The sequence below is a fragment of the Salvelinus namaycush genome, chromosome 11, assembly GCF_016432855.1.
Source record: "Salvelinus namaycush isolate Seneca chromosome 11, SaNama_1.0, whole genome shotgun sequence".
Taxonomy (NCBI): Eukaryota; Metazoa; Chordata; class Actinopteri; order Salmoniformes; family Salmonidae; genus Salvelinus; species Salvelinus namaycush.
Window position 1 is genome coordinate 2,188,873 of NC_052317.1, and position 21,487 is coordinate 2,210,359.

Sequence of the window (21,487 nt, forward strand, 5' to 3'; positions counted from 1 at the left end):
GACATACAGAAAACACAGGTATAAATGCACAGGGGATAATGGGGGAAATGGGCGACACCTGGAGGGGGTGGGGATTTGGCAAGGGTCCTGAGATCCTCAAAAGGTTCTACAGCTGCAACATCGAGAGCATCCTGACCGGTTGCATCACTGCCTGGTACGGCAATTGCTCGGCCTCCGACCGCAAGGCACTTCAGAGGGTAGTGCTTACGGCCCAGTACATCACTGGGGCAAAGCTGCCTGCCATCCAGGACCTCTACACCAGGCGGTGTCAGAGGAAGGCCCTAAAAATTGTCAAAGACCCCAGCCACCCCAGTCTTCGACTGTTCTCTCTACTACCGCATGGCAAGCGGTACCGGAGTGCCAAGTCTAGGACAAAAAGGCTTCTCAACAGTTTTTACCCCCAAGCCATAAGACTCCTGAACAGGTAACCAAACGATTACACGGACTATTTGCATTGTGTGCCCCCCCCCCCCCCCCCAACCCCTCTTTTTACGTTTCTGCTACTCTCTGTTCATCATATATGCATAGTCACTTTAACGATACCTACATGTACATACTACCTCAATAAGCCTGACTAACAGGTGTCTGTATATCCTGTTGAGGACAGAGGGCGCTGTTTTCACTTTGGGGGAAAATCGTGCCCAATTTAAACGGCCTCGTACTCAATTCTTGCTCGTACAATATGCATATTATTATTACTATTGGATAGAAAACACTCTCTAGTTTCTAAACCCGTTTGAATTATATCTGTGAGTAAAACAGAACTCCTTTTGCAGCAAACTTCCTGACAGGAAGTGGAAAATCTGAAATCGATGCACTGTTCTAGGGGCTGCCTATTAAAGTCCTTGATATTTATTAGTTTAGATGCACTTCATACGTCTTCCACTAGATGTCGACAAGCAGTGAGAGAAGAAATTGAGTGTGTAACTTGATCTGGGCTCGGATAATAGCTCTTGGCATGACGTGTCACCAGTTTCCTGTTTTCTGGAGAGCGCGTCAAGGGACCTGGATTTGCCTTCTGATAAGCTGTCGTTATGGACGACTAATATCTCCGGCTTTGATTTTATTTGATACATGTGACAATATCATCGTAAAGTATGTTTTTTCAATATAGTTTAATCAGATTATTGAAACTTTTTCGGGAGTTTTGCTGTGTTCCGTTCTCTTCCGTTTGTTGACGATGGAGAGATTCGCGCCACTTGGCAAGTGTGCTTGCTAAATCGAGAGGGAAAAAGGCCGTTCTAAATCCAAACAACGATTGTTCCCGACAAAGGACCCCTTGTACAACATTCTGATGAAAGATCAGCAAAAGTAGGACCCATTTTATGATGCTATTTCATATATCTGTCGAACATGTTGTGCTAGTCGTTTGCGCCCAGCTTTTGGGTACTCTCTCGCTATACCTAAGCTGGATGTCGTAATTAAGTTATTTTTAGAATTCTAACACGGCGATTGCATTAAGAACTAGTGTATCTATCATTTCCTATACAACATGTATTTTTTAGTTATGTTTATGAATAGTTATTTGGTCAGAATATGTGTGTCAGAAAAAGTGTCAGAAAAATATCCGGACGTTGTGGGAAAAAGATGCTACGTTAGCACAACGTTAGCACAATGTATAACCACTGATTTCAGCTCTAAATATGCACATTTTCTAACAAAACATAAGTGTATGTATAACCTGATGTTATAGGACTGTCATCTGATGAAGCTTATCAAGGTTAGTCAAAAATTATATATCTAGCTGGTTTTTTCCCCTCGCTAACGTGCCTATTGCTATCGCTAACGTGCCTTGATGAATGAATGCGGTAGTGTGGTAGGCTATTGTAGTAAGCTAATATAATGCTATATTGTGTTTTCGCTGTAAAACACTTAAAAAATCGGAAATATTGACAAGATTCACAAGATGTTTGTCTTTAATTTGCTGTACACCATCGATTTTTCAGAAATGTTTTATGATGAGTATTTAGGTATTTGACGTTGGTGTCTGTAATTATTCTGGCTGCTTTCGGTGCAATTTCTGATTGTAGCTGCAATGTAAACTATGATTTATACCTGAAATATGCACATTTTTCGAACAAAACATAGATTTATTGAATAACATGTTATAAGACTGTCATCTGATGAAGTTGTTTGTTGGTTAGTTTGGTTGGTTCTTGGTTAGTTAGGTTGGCTTTGTGCATGCTACCTGTGCTGTGAAAAATGTCTGTCCTTTTTTGTATTTGGTGGTGAGCTAACATAAATATATGTGGTGTTTTCGCTGTAAAACATTTTAAAAATCGGACATGTTGACTGGATTCACAAGATGTGTATCTTTCATTTGCTGTATTGGACCTGTTAATGTGTGAAAGTTAAATATTTCAAAAAAATATATTTTGAATTTCGCGCTCTGCCTTTTCAGTGGAATGTGGGAGGAGTTCCGCTGGCGGAACGCCAGAGCCAGACAGGATATACAGTGCGGCAAAAAAGTATTTAGTCAGCCACCAATTGTGCAAGTTCTCCCACTTAAAAAGATGAGAGAGGCCTGTAATTTTCATCATAGGTACACTTCAACTATGACAGACAAAATGAGGAAAAAAAATCCAGAAAATCACATTGTAGGATTTTTAATGAATTTATTTGCAAATTATGGTGGAAAATAAGTATTTGGTCAATAACAAAAGTTTATCTCAATACTTTGTTATATACCCTTTGTTGGCAATGACAGAGGTCAAACGTTTTCTGTAAGTCTTCACACACTGTTGCTGGTATTTTGGCCCATTCCTCCATGCAGATCTCCTCTAGAGCAGTGATGTTTTGGGGCTGTTGCTGGGCAACACGGACTTTCAACTCCCTCCAAAGATTTTCTATGGGGTTGAGATCTGGAGACTGGCTAGGCCACTCCAGGACCTTGAAATGCTTCTTACGAAGCCACTCCTTTGTTGCCCGAGCGGGCTGTTTGGGATCATTGTCATGCTGAAAGACCCAGCCACGTTTCATCTTCAATGCCCTTGCTGATGGAAGGAGGTTTTCACTCAAAATCTCACGATACATGGCCCCATTCATTCTGTCCTTTACACGGATCAGTCGTCCTGGTCCCTTTGCAGAAAAACAGCCCCAAAGCATGATGTTTCCACCCCCATGTTTCACAGTAGGTATGGTGTTCTTTGGATGCAACTCAGCATTCTTTGTCCTCCAAACACGGCGAGTTGAGTTTTTACCAAAAAGTTATATTTTGGTTTCATCTGACCATATGACATTCTCCCAATCTTCTTCTGGATCATCCAAATGCTCTCTAGCAAACTTCAGACGGGCCTGGACATGTACTGGCTTAAGCAGGGGGACACGTCTGGCACTGCAGGATTTGAGTCCCTGGCGGCGTAGTGTGTTACTGATGGTAGGCTTTGTTACTTTGGTCCCAGCTCTCTGCAGGTCATTCACTAGGTCCCCCCGTGTGGTTCTGGGATTTTTGCTCACTGTTCTTGTGATCATTTTGACCCCACGGGGTGAGATCTTGCGTGGAGCCCCAGATCGAGGGAGATTATCAGTGGTCTTGTATGTCTTCCATTTCCTAATAATTGCTCCCACAGTTGATTTCTTCAAACCAAGCTGCTTACCTATTGCAGATTCAGTCTTCCCAGCCTGGTGCAGGTCTACAATTTTGTTTCTGGTGTCCTTTGACAGCTCTTTGGTCTTGGCCATAGTGGAGTTTGGAGTGTGACTGTTTGAGGTTGTGGACAGGTGTCTTTTATACTGATAACAAGTTCAAACAGGTGCCATTAATACAGGTAACGAGTGGAGGACAGAGGAGCTTAAAGAAGAAGTTACAGGTCTGTGAGAGCCAGAAATCTTGCTTGTTTGTAGGTGACCAAATACTTATTTTCCACCATAATTTTCAAATAAATTCATTAAAAATCCTACAATGTGATTTTCTGGATTTTTTTTCCTCATTTTGTCTGTCATAGTTGAAGTGTACCTATGATGAAAATTACAGGCCTCTCTCATCTTTTTAAGGGCGAGTACTTGCACAATTGGTGGCTGACTAAATACTTTTTTGCCCCACTGTAGCCTTGCTACTCTTTTTTCAAATGTCTTTTTACTGTTGTTTTATTTCTTTACTTACTTACACACACACACACACACACACACACACACACACACACACACACACACACACACACACACACACACACACACACACACACACACACACACACACACACACCTTTTTCCCCGCACCATTGGTAAGTAAGCATTTCACTGTAAGGTCTACCTGTTGTATTCGGCGCACGTGACAAATAAACTTTGATTTGATTTGAGACAAGCACAAGACAGGTGAAACAGATCAGGGTGTGAAACATTTGGTCTATAAACCTTTTTTCCATAACGTTATGGAGCGAATTAAGAAGGAATTTTGATTTAACTTCTAACGACCTAAGAATCAAAATTCGGTTTTCCATTAAAATAATAATTATTGCAGGCTAATGTGACTAATAAAGGAATTTGAATATGTCGTAAGAGAAAATATAATTCTCCCTTAAGTAATGTTAGGCTATTTTCTGGCAATTGTGCCATTATTATGTGTAAGATGTTAAGTCTACAAACCGTTATGAAAGGCCTATTTGCGAGATTGAATTGTCATTTCAATAAGCATAGGCTAGGCCAACAGACTAAAATGTGGGTTTATGATTGTAATTAAACTTTGCCATGGTTTGGTTAACTAGATGCAGGTAGCCTTCGGAAAGTATTCAGACCCCTTGACTTTTTACACATTATGTTAGGTTACAGCCTTATGATAAAATTGATTTAAAAAAAATGGTTTTCCTCATCAATCTACACACACTTGAGTCTTCTTGGGTATGACGCCACAAGCTTGGCACACCTGTATTTGGAGAGTTTCTCCCATTCTTCTCTGCAGATCCTCTCAAGCTCTGTCAGGTTGGATGGGGAGTGTTGCTGCACAGCTAATTTTAGGTCTCTCCACAGATGTTTGATTGGGTTCAAGTCTGGGCTCTGGCTGGGCCACTCAAGGACATTCAGAGACTTGTCCCGAAGCCACTCCTGCATTGTCTTGGCTGTGTGCTTATGGTTGTTGTCCTTTCGGAAGGTGATCCTTCGCACCAGTCTGAGGTCCCGAGTGCTCTGGAGCAGGTTTTCATCAAGGATCTCTCTGTACTTTGCTCCGTTCATCGTTCTCTCGATCCTGACTAGTTTCCCAGTCCCTGCCGCTGAAAAATATCCCCAAAGCAAGATGCTGCCACCCCCATGCTTCACCGTAGGGATGGTACCAGGTTTCTTCCAGATGTGATGCTTGGCATTCAGGCCAAAGAGTAAAATACTGGTTTGATCAGACCAGAGAATGTTGTTTCTCATGGTCTGAGAGTCTTTAGGTGCCTTTTGGCAAACTCCAAGTGGGCTGCCATGTGCCTTTTACTGAGGAGTGGCTTCCATCTGGCCACTCTACCATAAAGGCCTGATTGGTGGACTGCTGCAGAGATGGTTGTCCTTATGGAAGGTTCTCCCATCTCCACAGAGGAACTCTAGAGCTCTATCAGAGAGACCATCAGGTTCTTGGTCACCTCCCTGACCAAGGCCCTTCTCCTCCGATTGCTCAGTTAGGTCGGGCAGCCAGCTCTAGGAAGAGTCTTGGTGGTTCCAAACTTCTTCCATTTAAGAATTATGGAGACCACTGTGTTCTTGGGGACATTCAATGCTGCAGAAATGTTTTGGTACCCTTCCCCAGATCTGTGCCTCGACACAATCCTGTCTCGGAGCTCTAAATCAAATCAAATTTTATTTGTCACATACACATGGTTAGCAGATGTTAATGCGAGTGTAGCGAAATGCTTGTGCTTCTAGTTCCGACCATGCAGTAATATCTAACAAGTAATCTAACAATTTCACAACAACTACCTTATACACACAAGTGTAAAGGAATGAATAAGAACATGTACAGAAAAATATATATGGATGAGCGATGGCCGAACGGCATAGGCAAGATGCAGTAGATGGTATAGAGTACAGTATATACATATGAGATGAGTAGTGTATGTAAGCATTATATAAAGTGACATAGTTTAAAGTGAGTAGTGATACATTTATTACATCCAATTTTTAATTATTAAAGTGGCTAGAGATTGAGTCATTATGTTCGCAGCAGCCACTCAATGTTAGTGATGGCTGTTTAACAGTCTGATGGCCTTGAGATAGAAGCTGTTTTTCAGTCTCTCGGTCCCAGCTTTGATGCACCTGTACTGACCTCGCCTTCTGGATGATAGCAGGGTGAACAGGCAGTGACTCGGGTGGTTGTTGTCCTTGATGATCTTTATGGCCTTCCTGTGACATCGGGTGGTGTAGGTGTCCTGGAGAGCAGGTAGCTTGCCCCCGGTGATGCGTTGTGCAGACCTCACTACCCTCTGGATAGCCTTACGGTTGTGGGCGGAGCAGTTGCCGTACCAGGCGGTGATACAGCCCGACAGGATGCTCTCGATTGTGCATCTGTAAAAGTTTGTGAGTGATTTTGGTGACAAGCGGAATTTCTTCAGCCTCCTGAGGTTGAAGAGGCGCTGTTGCGCCTTCTTCACCACGCTGTCTGTGTGGGTGGACCATTTCAGTTTGTCCGTGATGTGTAAGCCGAGGAACTTAAAACTTTCCACCTTCTCCACAACTGTTCAGTCGATGTGGATAGGGGGGTGCTCCCTCTGCTGTTTCCTGAAGTCCACGATCTTCTCCTTTGTTTTGTTGATGTTGAGTGTGAGGTTATTTTCACGACACCACACTCCGAGGGCCCTAACCTCCTCCCTGTAGGCCGTCTCGTCGTTGTTGATAATCAGGCCTATCACTGTAGTGTCGTCTGCAAACGTGATGATTGAGTTGGAGGCGTGCATGCCACACAGTCATGGGTGAACAGGGAGTACAGGAGTACGGACAATTCCTTCGACCTCATGGCTTGGTTTTTGCTCTGACATGCACTCTCAATTGTGGGACATTATATAGACAGGTGTTTGCCTTTCCAAATCATGTCCAATCAATTTAATTTACCACAGGTGGACTCCAATCAAGTTGTAGAAACATCTAAAGGATGATCAATGGAAACAAGATGCACCCAAGCTCAATTTCGAGTCTCATAGCAAAGGGTCTGAATACTTATGTAAATAAGGTATTTCATTTATTCTGTTTATTTTTTGGCAAAAATTCCAAATATCTGTTTTTGCTTTGTCATTATAGGGTATTATGTGTAAATTGCTAAAGATTTCTTATTTTTTTATCAATTTTAGAATAAGGCTGTAACCTAACAAAATGTGGAAAATGTAAATTGGTCTGAATACTTTCCGAAGGCACTGTAATTTCAGGTATTCTACAGTAAGTAGCCTTGGTAAAATGAACAATTTTGCAGCTTGCTTAGTTCAAATTGACGGACTCATTTATTCAACATGAACAGCGAGGCAATTTCAAGGTAAGAAACGCTTCCGTTGCCCAACAGCCTACTGGAATTGGCTACTAAGGATGGGGTCGTAATTTCAAATCACTGGATCAAATATTAAAATGTGGATATGAACTGAATAGGCCTATGCTTGTCAACAACAACCAGGTTGTTGTTTTTTTACCTGTAGCCTAATCTGATTGACTGTTACCTTCAATCTAATGCATTCGAACAACAGCTGATTGGGAATTGCAATAGAACTGTGACCATGATCACAATTGATAACTTCCCATTTCATTAACTTAACATGGCCAGTAATAATTGCATAATAACACAAGGCTAAAACAACAATACACTGAAGTTATAGGCTAATTGATGGCCAGCAGATGCAAATGTATCATTCTCCACATTTAATATCAGTTTCATTGAGGACTTTTCCCCATAACAGAAGCACTTGAGGGAGTTCCATAACTTCCATTTCAAATGTCCATTTCATCCGTAAAACCCTTTGCTTGATATGGTTATTATCCATAAGCAAAGTCGACATTAGAATGCAAATTAAACCCCCTCCAAGCGAATTTAGCCTAAATTCGTTTTTCTGTGCATTGTCACCATTATTTCTTGAGTTCTAGAGCATTAATATGTTTTATGGAAAAAGGGTTGGAAATATGTGTCTCCATAATGACAATCTTAATAACCTACCCACAACTGGTAAAAAGTTGTTACTACATGCTTGTATGCTGCTCTGTCTCCTTTCACTCACTAGACTCACTTACGTGTACTGTATGGGGGGTGATAGAGGCCTAAATTCAGCCTAGGCAACAGTACCACCGTGTGGGCTGTTGCCTACCATTGAACATCTGACTGACATAAAATGATACCAACGCCTTACTAAGTCTGCGTGACGCCTGCATGTTAATTAAAGTCATAAGGTGCATAGTTTATATTTATATTAATTCAATCTAAACCATAAATGTTAGAAACTTACCGTTTTCCCCAATATACATTACTTTTACCCATTTTATAAGAGAATCACTGAAAGTGAAAAATCCAGGCATTTATAAATAAAATCCAGTCTTACTTTATCAAATTCCTTTTCAAAATCTCTATAAATACCAGGCCTGGCTTCTTAGATGTTTCGTGATGTTCTATTTTTTCTAGTAGTTATAGTATATTATCTCCAATGTATCATCCATGTAAAAAAAAACAGTCTGATCAGGATGAACAATACCTGGTAAAACCCTTTTAATTCTGAGTGCTATGCACTTCGCTAGTATTTTTGCATTGAAGTGTAAGGGGCCTCCAGTTTTTTAGATAGACTGGATCTTTATATTTGCCATCTGGGTCTTTAATTAATAGTGAAAACAGTCCTTCCTGCTGATTACCTGACAGACTACCATTTCTATAGGAGTATTTAAAACAATCTAATAATGGAGATTTTAGTATATCAAAAAAGGCTTGATATAACTCTACCGGTATGCCATCAAGCCCTGACTGAAAGGATTTAATAGCCTCAAAAAGTTATTTATCTATAATTTGGCCTTCGCACTGATCTTTCTGTACATTTGTTAATTTTCCAATTGTTGTATTATTTGGAAAGAATTCCTTACCGTAATCTTCATTCAGTGGGAGAGGATGAGACGGAAAAGAGAACATCTGCTTAAAATATGCAAATTATTTTTGTTAGCATTCCTCTGTTGGAGATTCAGGAAGAATTTTGTGCATTTTTCTCCATATTCCATCCAGTTTGCTTTATTTTTGTAATAGATTACATTAGATCGTTCTTGAATAAGTTCCTCAAGTTCTTTTTGTTATTTATTTTGTATCTCTGGAGTATTGTTTATTTGCTATGTACCTGTACTATTAGTTCATGGATTTCCCTTGTTAGTCTTGTCTCTTTAGCCAGAAACGTATTTTTTATTATTGATGAATATTGAATTGAATGACCTCTGAAGGTACATTTAAAAAGGTATCCCAAACAAGTAGTGGATTTTCTGTTCCTATATTATACTGGGAAAATGCAGTTATATATTATTTTGTCTTAGTGAAAAATAAGTTGTCCTCCAGTAAACTGATAAAATTTCCAATATCCCCGTCCACGAGGAAATTCTATAAGAGTTATGTGAAGGCCAATTAGATGATAATCCGATCGCATTCTGTCTCCTTAACCTTTGATGCAAGAGCGAAAGAGACAAGAATGTAGTCAAGATGATTGATTTCCTTAAAAGGGCACGGTGATGATAGTTTGTAGAGTGATTTCATTTACAGTCCATTGAAGTACTTAACACTGTGTTATAGTCTCCTACCATAATGATTTGATAATTTGTTGCCTGTAGGTTCAATAAATTGGTATAAATATTTGAAGAAGTATGGATCATCCTGATTTTGACCATATAGATTAAGGAAGCAGGGAGTTTAGTGTCACGTGTCATTTCCGGTCACAACTTGCAGACTTGTTTACGTGCTGCTGTGCGTTTTGTTGCTAACCTTACTTTGCTACGACAACTTTACGGTGTTTACTTTTAATTACGTTTATATTTTTAGTTTTTCCCTCACTCAACTTTTTTTTCATTCAACTTTTTCACTCCGGACGCTTTATCTGGACATGGTTCGTCAGGACCTCCACCAGCCGAAGCTAAGTAGTAACATTAACATGATGCCTTCTAATTGCAGTCGCTGTACTCATAATATACAGGAGAACGCTCGCCATACGGCGAGGATAGCTGTGCTACAAGCTAGAAAGATGTGTCGGCATTGAGTAATTGTCTCTGGCCCCCTCCCAGTTAGGGGGAATGATGAGCTCTACAGCAGAGTCTCACAACTCAATCGCTGGTTGAAAACTGTTTTCTCCCCCTCCCAAAATATAGAATTTGTACATAATTGGCCCTCTTTCTGGGACTCACCCACAAACAGGACCAAGCCTGGCCTGTTGAGGAGTGACGGACTCCATCCTACCTGGAGGGGTGCTCTCATCTTATCTACGAACATAGACAGGACTCTAACTCCCCTAGCTCCACAATGAAATAGGGTGCAGGCCAGGCAGCAGGCTGTTAGCCAGCCTGCCAGCTTAGTGGAGTGTACCACTAGCACAGTCAGTGTAGTCAGCTCAGCTATCCCCATTGAGACCGTGTCTGTGCCTCGATCTAGGTTGGGCAAAACTAAACATGGCGGTGTTCGCCTTAGCAATCTCACTAGCATAAAGACCTCCTCCATTTCTGCCATTATTTAAAGAGATTGTGATACCTCACATCTCAAAATAGGGCTACTTAATGTTAGATCCCTCACTTCCAAGGCAGTTATAGTCAATGAACTAATCACTGATCATAATCTTGATGTGATTGGCCTGACTGAAACATGGCTTAAGCCTGTAGAATTTACTGTGTTAAATGAGGCCTCACCTCCTGGTTACACTAGTGACCATATCCCCCGCGCATCCCGCAAATGCGGAGGTGTTGCTAACATTTACAATAGCAAATTTCAATTTACAAAAAACCCCCGAGGTTTTCGTCTTTTGAGCTTCTAGTCATGAAATCTATGCAGCCTGCTCAGGCCTCCTGGGCCATATACAGCGTTCCTCACTGAGTTCCCTGAATTCCTATCGGACCTTGTAGTCATAGCAGATACTATTCAAATTTTTGGTGACTTTAATATTCACATGGAAAAGTCCACAGACCCACTCCAAAAGGCTTTCGGAGCCATCATCGACTCAGTGGGTTTTGTCCAACATGTCTCCGGACCTACTCACTGCCACAGTCATACTCTGGACCTAGTTTTGTCCCATGGAATAAATGTTGTGGATCTTAATGTTTTTCCTCATAATCCTGGACTATCGGACAACCATTCTATTATGTTTGCAATCCCAACAAATAATCTGCTCAGACCCCAACCAAGGATCATCAAAAGTCATGCTATAAATTCTCAGACAACCCAAAGATTCCTTGATGCCCTTCCAGACTCCCTCTGCCTACCCAAGGACGTCAGAGGACAAAAATCAGTTAACCACCTAACTGAGGAACTCAATTTAACCTTGCGCAATGCAGTCGCACCCCTAAAAACAAAAAACATTTGTCATAAGAAACTAGCTCCCTGGTATACAGAAAATACCCGAGCTCTGAAGCAAGCTTCCAGAAAATTGGAACGGAATTTGAGCCACACCAAACTGGAAGTCTTCCGACTAGCTTGGAAAGACAGTACCGTACAGTATCGAAGAGCCCTCACTGCTACTCGATCATCCTATTTTTCCAACTTAATTGAGGAAAATAAGAACAATCCAAAATTTATTTTTGATACTGTCGCAAAGCTAACTAAAAAACAGCATTCCCCAAGAGAGGATGGCTTTCACTTCAGCAGTAATAAATTCATGAACTTCTTTGAGGAAAAGACCATGATCATTAGAAAGCAAATTACGTACTCCTCTTTAAATCTGAATATTCCTCCAAAGCTCAGTTATCCTGAGTCTGCGCAACTCTGCCAGGACCTAGGATCAAGGGAGACACTCAAGTGTTTTAGTACTATATCTCTTGACACAATGATGAAAATAATCATGGCCTCTAAACCTTCAAGCTGCATACTGGACCCTATTCCAACTAAACTACTGAAAGAGCTGCTTCCTGTGCTTGGCCCTCCTATGTTAAACATAATAAATGGCTCTCTATCCACCAGATGTGTACCAAACTCACTAAAAGTGGCAGTAATAAAGCCTCTCTTGAAAAGGTCAAACCTTGACCCAGAAAATATTTAAAAAACGAATCGGCCTATATCGAATCTCCCATTCCTCTCAAGGAAGACAAACAATGTATACGAAATGCTTCGGTCTGGTTTTAGACCCCATCATAGCACTGAGACTGCACTTGTGAAGGTGGTAAATGACCTTTTAATTGTGTCAGACCGAGGCTCTGCATCTGTTCTCATGCTCCTAGACCTTCGTGCTGCTTTTGATACCATCGATCACCACATTTTTTTGGAGAGATTGGAAACCCAAATTGGTCTACACGGACAAGTTCTGGCCTGGTTTAGATCTTATCTGTCGGAAAGATATCAGTTTGTCTCTGTGGATGGTTTGTCCTCTGACAAATCAACTGTAAATTTCGGTGTTCCTCAAGGTTCTGTTTTAGGACCACTATTGTTTTCACGGTGAAGCCCCAAAATTGCCCTCGCTGGAAGCCTGTGTTTCAGACATAAGGAAGTAGATGGCTGCAAACAGACGAACATATCAAGACTGTTTCAAGGACAGCTTTTTTCCATCTACCTAACATTGCAAAAATCAGACATTTTCTGTCAAAAAATGATGCAGAAAAATTAATCCATGCTTTTGTTACTTCTAGGTTAGACTACTGCAATGCTCTACTTTCCGGGCTACCCGGATAAAGCACTAAATAAGCTTCAGTTAGTGCTAAATACGGCTGCTAGAATCCTGACTAGAACAAAAAAAATGGATCATATTACTCCAGTGCTAGCCTCCCTACATTGGCTTCCTGTTAAGGCAAGGGCTGATTTCAAGGTTTTACTGCTAACCTACAAAGCATTACATGGTGTAAGGGGTGCGTATCTAGTGGCAGGGAAGTCAGACGCAGGAGAGCAGAACTTGATTATAGCCGGAGCAGTTTAATAGTAAAACCAACGGCATAAGAAATACAAAGTATGGGCACAATAACCCGACGCGCACCAGTCAAACAAAATGTGCACAAGCACTTACAATAAACAATACCACACAAAGACATGGAGGGAATAGAGGGTTAAATACACCACACATAATGAGGGAAATGAGAACCAGGTGTGTGGGAAAATGAGACAAAACAAATGGAAAATTAAAAATGGATCGACCGCCGAACACTGCCCGAACAAGGAGAGGCATCGACTTCAGCAGAAGTCGTGACACATGGGCTTGCTCCTACCTATCTTTACGATTTGGTCCTGCCGTACATACCTACACGTACGCTACGGTCACAAGACGCAGGCCTCCTAATTGTCCCTAGAATTTCTAAGCAAACAGCTGGAGGCAGGGCTTTCTCCTATAGAGCTCCATTTTTTATGGAATGGTCTGCCTACCCATGTGAGAGAAGCAGACTCGGTCTCAACCTTTAAGTCTTTACTGAAGACTCATCTCTTCAGTAGGTCCTATGATTGAGTGTAGTCTGGCCCAGGAGTGTGAAGGTGAACGGAAAGGCACTGGAGCAACGAACCGCCCTTGCTGTCTCTGCCTGGCCGGTTCCCCTCTCTCCACTGGGATTCTCTGCCTCTAACCCTATTACAGGGGCTGAGTCACTGGCTTACTGGTGCTCTTCCATGCCGTCCCTAGGAGGGGTGCATCACTTGAGTGGGCTGAGTCACTGACGTGGTCTTCCTGTCTGGGTTGGCGCCCCCCCATGGGTTGTGTCGTGGCGGAGATCTTTGTGAGCTATACTCGGCCTTGTCTCAGGATGGTAAGTTGGTGGTTGAAGATATCCTTATAGTGGGGTGGGGGCTGTGCTTTGGCAAAGTGGGTGGGGTTATATCCTGCCTGTTTGGCCCTGTCCGGGGGTATCACTGGATGGGGCCACAGTGTCTCCTGACCCCTCCTGTCTCAGCCTCCAGTATTTATGCTGCAGTAGTTTGTGTCGGGGGGGCTAGGGTCAGTCTGTTATATCTGGAATATTTCTCCTGTCTTATCCTGTGTGAATTGAAGTATGCTCTCTCTAATTCTCTCTTTCCCTCTCTCGGAGGACCTGAACCCTAGGAACATGCCTCAGGACTACCTGGCATGATGACTCCTTGCTGTCCTTAGTTCACCTGGCCGTGCTGCTGCTCCAGGTTAAACTGTTCTGCCTGCGGCAACTGACATTTACTCCTGAGGTGCTGACCTGTTGCACCCTCGACAACTACTGTGATTATTATTATTTGACCATGCTGGTCATTAATGAACATTTGAACATCTTGGCCATGTTCTGTTATAATCTCCAACTGGCACAGCCAGAAGAGCACTGGCCACCCCTCATAGCCTGGTTCTTCTCTAGGTTTCGACCTTTCTAGGGAGTTTTTCCTAGCCACCATGCTTCTACACCTGCATTGCTTGCTGTTTGGGGTTTTAGGCTGGTTTCGGTACTGCACTTTGAGATATCAGTTGATCTAAGAAGGGCTATAAATACATTTGATTTGTTTAATGAGCCAAATCTCTTTTTCATCCACTTTCATATTCAAAAATATCCACCTTCCTTGCGAATCATTCCTAACTATTTGCACATTCAGATCAACATTTTTTCCACGCAACTTCATCTAAGGATGTAGAGGGAGTTTCTTGTAAACAGGATATGTTATATACCTTTCCTTTTAGCCACGTAAAGACTGATCTTTTTTTATAATCTGCTAAATCGTTACAATTATAACTGGCTACACTTATTCACCCCTTACCATAACTAGATACGATTCTCAGTCTAAATTTACCATAATTAGTGCTTGTAAAGTTACTGCCATCAGAGGTATTATGACGGTCAGCTTTCAAATGTCCGATATTTTGGATTCAAGAAATAGGTTCTAGCAATATATGTTTTATTCCCTTGCCTGTTTGCCTGTGAGCCAATGCCACAGATGTTAGAAAATTGAGACAAGATATTATGTGTGTAGTAAACCTGAGTAAGTTGATGTGTATGATATTGGATGTGATTTAGTGTGTGTGTACAATATCTGTATAAGAGTAAGACTATAATGTCTGATGTACAAAAAAATAATAACCCCGCCAATATGCATGGTTGAGTGTCTATGTGTGTAACATGTAGTGCGTATAGTCTTAATATTCATGATGATAATTGTAATCCATATCGTATCACCATCATAGTTGCATCATAATTACATTTAACATAATTGAAAAACACATCCCAGCATTTCCACAGCAATTGACATTTCACATGATCATGAAAGAGACTTTGCATGACTATAGATACAGCTTCACTACAGTACAAATGTATCCTGTACAATGTGTTACTATTTCTTTTTTTCGTAACCTGATGTCCCTGTAGAATTTAGTACAGTCACGGTGTTATGGAGCTGTCTCATTTTGCGATGATCGGTCGGGGACCCTTGGTCTTGTCGCTCCGAGCTCCAAGTCTGTGTACACGGTGGAATGCAGCCTTGTTTACAGTCTCTAGTGGAAGTTTCAAGGCGGATTGCATGAACTCTCTGATCTCGCCCTCTGGATTATTGGATGTGTCCTCAGGAATCCCAGAAAATATTAGATTTTCACGCATGCTACAACTTTGTATGTCTATTAGCGACTCCTTCATCAACCTGTTTTCCCTGAGTAGACAATCCATTTTAGAATCGTGGATTTTTACCTTGGCTGCGAGTGCCTTGTTCTCTTCTTGGAGCGTGAGAATTTCACTCTGGCTAAACTCCCCCTCAGCCCTGCTACCTTCTCACACAACTTTTCCAGTGTTGCATGGATTCCATGGATTAAACAGACACTTAAACTAACACATGATGTGTCGGGTTTACACAACGTGAAAGCTTGATGTACACGTAGATGTCATGTAGACGTTAAGGCGTTCATGGTGATATCTTTCATAATAAACTTACACAAACTGACGTGTCAGTGCCACGTTACACGATGTGAACACTACGTCAACATGACATGAACGTGGCGTGAACGCGTCGGCAGTTTGACGCCTTAGAACAAAACTTCTCCATTGACAGTCCATGTTAATTCATGACGGTATTTTACGTCGCTAGGAAGATGTTAGGTGACTTAGTGAGAGATATCAGTAGCTTCACTAGGTTGAATTCTGGCCTGAATCACTCCCCATAAGTATGTGGTAAATTGCAGCATGTCGCTCCTGCCGCCCATAGTGGCTCGCTTGTGGGTGTGCTGGCAGCATATAGCAGTACGTTCGATTTTGCGTGAAGAATTTGGCATAGCAAGTTTCTATGAAGGTCTGGTTATTAAATGGGTAAATAGTTTAATCCATTCTCTATTTCATGAATTTATTCACTGGTAAATATTCTCTAAACCAATCTGGTGACAAACAAACTTGTTTCCAATCGTCCACATGGCTGGGAAAACCTATTCAAGTAAGTAAATACTACAGTGAAGGCTAACTCAAATGAGTGGCTAACATAGCTAGCTAGCTATCTAGCCAACTTTACCTAATGTATGAATTACATATCACCAGCTACCTAACTTCATATTAGCTAACTATCTTGATGTATTTATCATTGTAAAAAACAAACTCCAAATGCATTTGTAGGTAGCTAGCTAACAGCCATGGAGGAGGGTGAAAGGATAGGAGCCCCAACTGTCAAAGGGACAGAGTAGCCTATTCTGGATAGGGTACTTTTGTGTAATATCAGTCCCTAGAAGTGAGGCCAGAGATAATAGTAACATCATATCCAATGCTGTCTAATTTAAGTATCATGTTTTCTGTCCTCAGATACAGAGAGCTGTGAAAGCCTGTCTGCACATGAAGAGGTCCCAATAAAGAGTGATGGTTCTCGGTCCTGGTCCTGGGGACTCAAAGGGGTGCACATTTTTGTTTTGCATTAGCACTACAAATCAAATCAAATTGTATTTGTCACATGCGCCGAATCCAACAGTTGTAGACCTTACAGTGAAATGCTTACTTACAAGCCCTTAACCAACAATGCTTTAAGAAGTTTTAAGAAAGAAAATTGAAATAAGTGTTAAAACTTCTTCAGGATTGGTGGGTCCCCTGCAGGACGGTTGAGCTAACGTAGGCTAATGCGATTAGCATGAGGTTGTAAGTAACAAGAACATTTCCCAGGACATAGACATATCTGTAATGGGCAGAAAGATTAACAAGAATTTAAGCTAACTGCACTGTCCAATTTACAGTAGTTATTACAGTGAAATAATACCATGCTATTGTTTGAGGAGAGTGTACAGTTATGAACTTGAAAAGTTATTAATAAACCAATTAGGCACATTTGGGCAGTCTTGAAGCAAAAGTTTGAACAGAAATGCAATGATTCATTGGATCAGTCTAAAACGTTGCGCATCCACTGCTGCCATCTAGTGGCCAAAATCTAAATTGCAACTGGGCTGGAATAATACATTATGGCCTTTCGCTTGCATTTCAAAGATGATGGTACACATTTTTTATTTTTAAACGGTTGTTTTTTTCTTTGTATTTTTTTTAACCAGATCTAATGTGTTATATTCTCCTACATTCATTTCACATTTCCACAAACTTCAAAGTGGTTCCTTTCAAATGGTATCAAGAATATGCATATCCTTTCTTCAATGCCTGAGCTACCGGCAGTTAGATTTGGGTATTTCATTTTAGGCGAAAATTGGGGGAAAAAAGGGCAGATCCTTTTAAGTAAAAAATAGGAAATAGAAAATAAAAGTAACAAATAATTAAACAGTAGCAGTAAAATAACAAGCGAGGCTATATTCAGGGGGTACCAGTACAGAGTCAATATGCGTGGGTACCGGTTAGTCGAGGTAATTGAGGTAATATGTACATGTAGGTAGAGTTAAAGTGACTATGCATAGATTATAAACAGAGAGTAGCAGCAGCGTAAAAGAGGGGTCTGAGTAGCCACCTGTTCAGGAGTCTTATGGCTTGGGGGTAGAAGCTGTTAAGCCTTTTGGACCTAGACTTGGCGCTCCTGTACCGCTTGCCGTGCGGTAGCAGAGAGAACAGTCAATGACTAGGGTGGCTGGGGTCTTTGACAATTTTTAGGGCCTTCCTCTGACACCGCCTGGTATGTAGGTCCTGGATGGCAGGACGTACTGGGCCATACGCACTACTGGGCCGTACGATGTACTGGGCCGTATGCACTACCCTCTGTAGTGCCTTGCGGTCGGAGGCCGAGCAGTTGCCATACCAGGCAGTGATGCAACCAGTCAGGATGCTCTCGATGAGGCAGCTGTAGATCCTTTTGAGGATCTGAGGACCCATGCCAAATCATTTCAGTCTCCTGAGGGGGAATAGGCTTTGTCGTGCCCTCTTCATGACTGTCTTAGTGTGTTTGAACCATGATAGTTTGTTGGTGATGTGGACACCAAGGAACTTGAAGCTGTCAAACTGTTCCACTACAGCCACGTCGATGAGAATGGGGGCGTGCTCGGTCCTCCTTTTCCTGTAGTCCACAATCATCGCCTTTGTCTTGATCACGTTGAGGGAGAGGTTTTTGTCCTGGCACCACACGGCCAGGTCTCTGACCTCCTCCCTATAGGCTGTCTCATCGTTGTCGGTGATCAGGCTTACCACTGTTGTGTCATCTGCAAACTTGATGATGGTGTTGGAGTCGTGCCTGGCCATGCATTCATGAGTGAACAGGGAGTACAGGACGGGACTGAGCACGCACCCCTGAAAGGCCCCCGTGTTGAGGATCAGCGTGGCGGATGTGTTGTTCCCTACCCTTACTACCCGGGGGTGGCCCGTCAGGAAGTCCAAGATCCAGTTGCAGAGGGAGGTACCGGACCGCCAAGTCTAGGTCCAAGAGGCTTCTAAACAGCTTCTACACCCAAGCCATACGACTCCTGAACACCTAATCAAATGGCTACCCAGACTATTTGCATTGACCCCCCCCCCTCCCCTCTTTTACACCACTGCTACTCTCTGTTGTTATCATCTATGCATAGTCACTTTATTAACTCTACCTACATATTACCTCAACTAACCGGTGTCCCTGCACATTGATCATGTACTGGTACCCCCCTATATATAGTCTCGCTATTGTTATTTTACTGCTGCTCTTCAATTACTTGTTACTATTATTTCTTATTCTTATCCATATTTTTTTGAAACTGCATTGTTGGTTAGGGGCTCGTAAGTAAGCATTTCACTGTAAGACCTGTTGTATTCGTCACTTGTGACTAATACAATTTGATTTGATTTAAATGTGACCAATACAATTTGATTTGATAGAATGCAAAGAGTATGCAAAGCTGTCATCAAAGCAAAGGGTGTCTAAACGTTTGACGGGTACTGTTTATGTTTAAGAAATTGCCATAGCGGTGCAATTTAGAAGTAGCACAAAAACCCGCAACTCGCGACCAATAGATTTTCACCCCCGACATCGTTTTCAAAGTAGCCCAATTTCAGGAAAACTGCGGACATGACAACCCTGAGTGTGGGTTGAATTGCGACAATTGCGTAATATGTACCATACGGCAACGTGATTACGCAAAATGTGTGCACGCTGTGTCTCTCTATGAGGGAAATGAATGGCGTTTTTGTATGTGTTTTGGATAAACACCGAAAATAAGTTCTGTGGTAATAACAGGCTTAGGATATCTTACACGTTTTGTTCTATGGCATCATATTCATCAGCCAACGTCACTTATTGTGAATTTTGACGAATGTATGTAATAATAAAATAAAACTAATCACAAAGGCTTCATAATTCATTAAGGTCATGTTAACTGACTTTTATGTCAGAAAAAACGCATAGGATATCCTAAGCCTGTGTTAAACTTATGTTCAGTGTGTATCGCAAAACCCTATTCTTTCCCAATAGGGATGGCTGAACGAACCAGAGCTAACTCATTTCCGGGATTTAGGACTACAACTATAGTGAAAAAAAGTGTGGTTTCTGAAGCATAATTCGAATTGTTTTCGTAAATTCCTTTTTGTATTTGAATATAAGCACAATACAAATTGACATTGATTAAAATGTAATATTTTGAATGCGTTATCCACAATGTAAACGTAAGGTCTCGTCATACTAACGTGACGTCATCATTTGTGCTGCAGGCAGAATACTAGTCGCACATAAAGGAAATTTGTCAACATACATGTCGACGAGAAGTTATGGCGGAATTAAATCGAAGTCTTCAAGAATATCTGGCTCAGTCTAAAGGTGGTGCCAAGACGATATCTCAGTCCAGCTCAAGTACGACCATAGATATCGAATCCACTTCAGTAGCTGGGAGCTGGTTCGGTAGCTGGTCGAGCCCGTTCTCTGGCTCCAGCAGTCGCGGCGGAGGTTCGACAGGCCAAGGGTTGGGCAGCGGCTATTCCTGGCCGTGGTCTACGGAGCCAGACCCATGTCTTCCGGGAATGAGTCGCTCGCAACGACTGGTCGCTTTCGGAGTGTGTATTGGGTTCTCAGCGTTGTGCTTTGGACTGTCCGCCCTGTACGCACCCTTGTTGCTGTTGTATGCGCGCAAATTTGCCCTTCTCTGGTCGCTCGGCTCTCTTTTCGCGATTCTGGGAGCAGCGATACTGCGGGGACCCAGTAAGCTCATAGCGAGGCCGACTCCCAGCGCGTTGGTGTATCTGTGCTCTATTGGATGTACACTTTATGCAGCGCTCAGCCTTCACAGCACCATACTCACCGCCATCGGAGCCATTGTCCAGGTTGCCGTAATCGTTGGGTACATCGTCTCTTTGCTGCCGGGCGGTAGCGCAGGAATTCGATTCATGGGAGGGATGGCAGTGTCTGCTATCAAAAGGACTGTCACGGGTAAAACGATGCCAATTTAACCACCACTTCAATTAATCCGAACGGACTTTTGCCCTCTGTTGTGAATAGGACTGAATGACTAGCTTAGAGTGCACTAGCAAAACCAAGTCATAATGTGGCCCATGACAATGGTGTTAATTCCTTGTTTTCTCTTGTAATTTACTTCTGATGGACCAACATGCCCAGTAATATCAGAATAAGACTCAAATGGAACAGACCAGCAGAGAACTATGAAGCCTCATGTCTTTTTTTCCCCAACTAATAAAATGTACAATCTTATCATGGAATGTCTTCTCTATCCTGAACCAAGGGATAGATTATTGGCCTAGAGTGGATGAAATACTTGGTGCAGGACCAAAAGTGCTAAATCAAGCGTATTTCTAAAACCGTAGGCTATTTGAAAGTCTGTATTCAGGTCTGGCTAATTTCAAATGCATATTTCCTGTCTTTCCTTGAGGTTTTACTAATCCAAACATGTCAGATAATGCATCCTGACTTCCTCCTTTTTAGGTAATCACTTATTGAGAGTATCCAAAAAGGCTATGTATGAAGTTCTGATTTAATATAGCCCTTTAGATTGGCAATATGCTTACGAGTCATTGCAATGGTGTCTGAATTAACAGTTAATGTGATGACGTGGGCACTACGTGACCTGCTGAAGTCTACGGAACACCAGTGTAT

The 21,487-nt window shown here is 42.0% G+C and overlaps 1 protein-coding gene across 1 annotated transcript; it reads left to right on the top strand.

The window, feature by feature from the left end:
- The first annotated feature begins 20,082 nt into the window (after positions 1-20,082).
- sft2d3 (SFT2 domain containing 3) lies at positions 20,083-21,090 on the top strand. The gene has a single exon (XM_039003626.1). The coding sequence runs from the start codon at positions 20,152-20,154 to the stop codon at positions 20,824-20,826; it is 675 nt and encodes a 224-aa protein (XP_038859554.1). The 5' UTR covers positions 20,083-20,151; the 3' UTR covers positions 20,827-21,090.
- The last annotated feature ends 397 nt before the right edge of the window (positions 21,091-21,487 follow it).

Coding starts and splice junctions, on each gene's coding strand:
- sft2d3 (XM_039003626.1), top strand. CDS start 20,152: ATGGCGGAATTAAATCGAAGTCTTCAAGAATATCTGGCTCAGTCTAAA.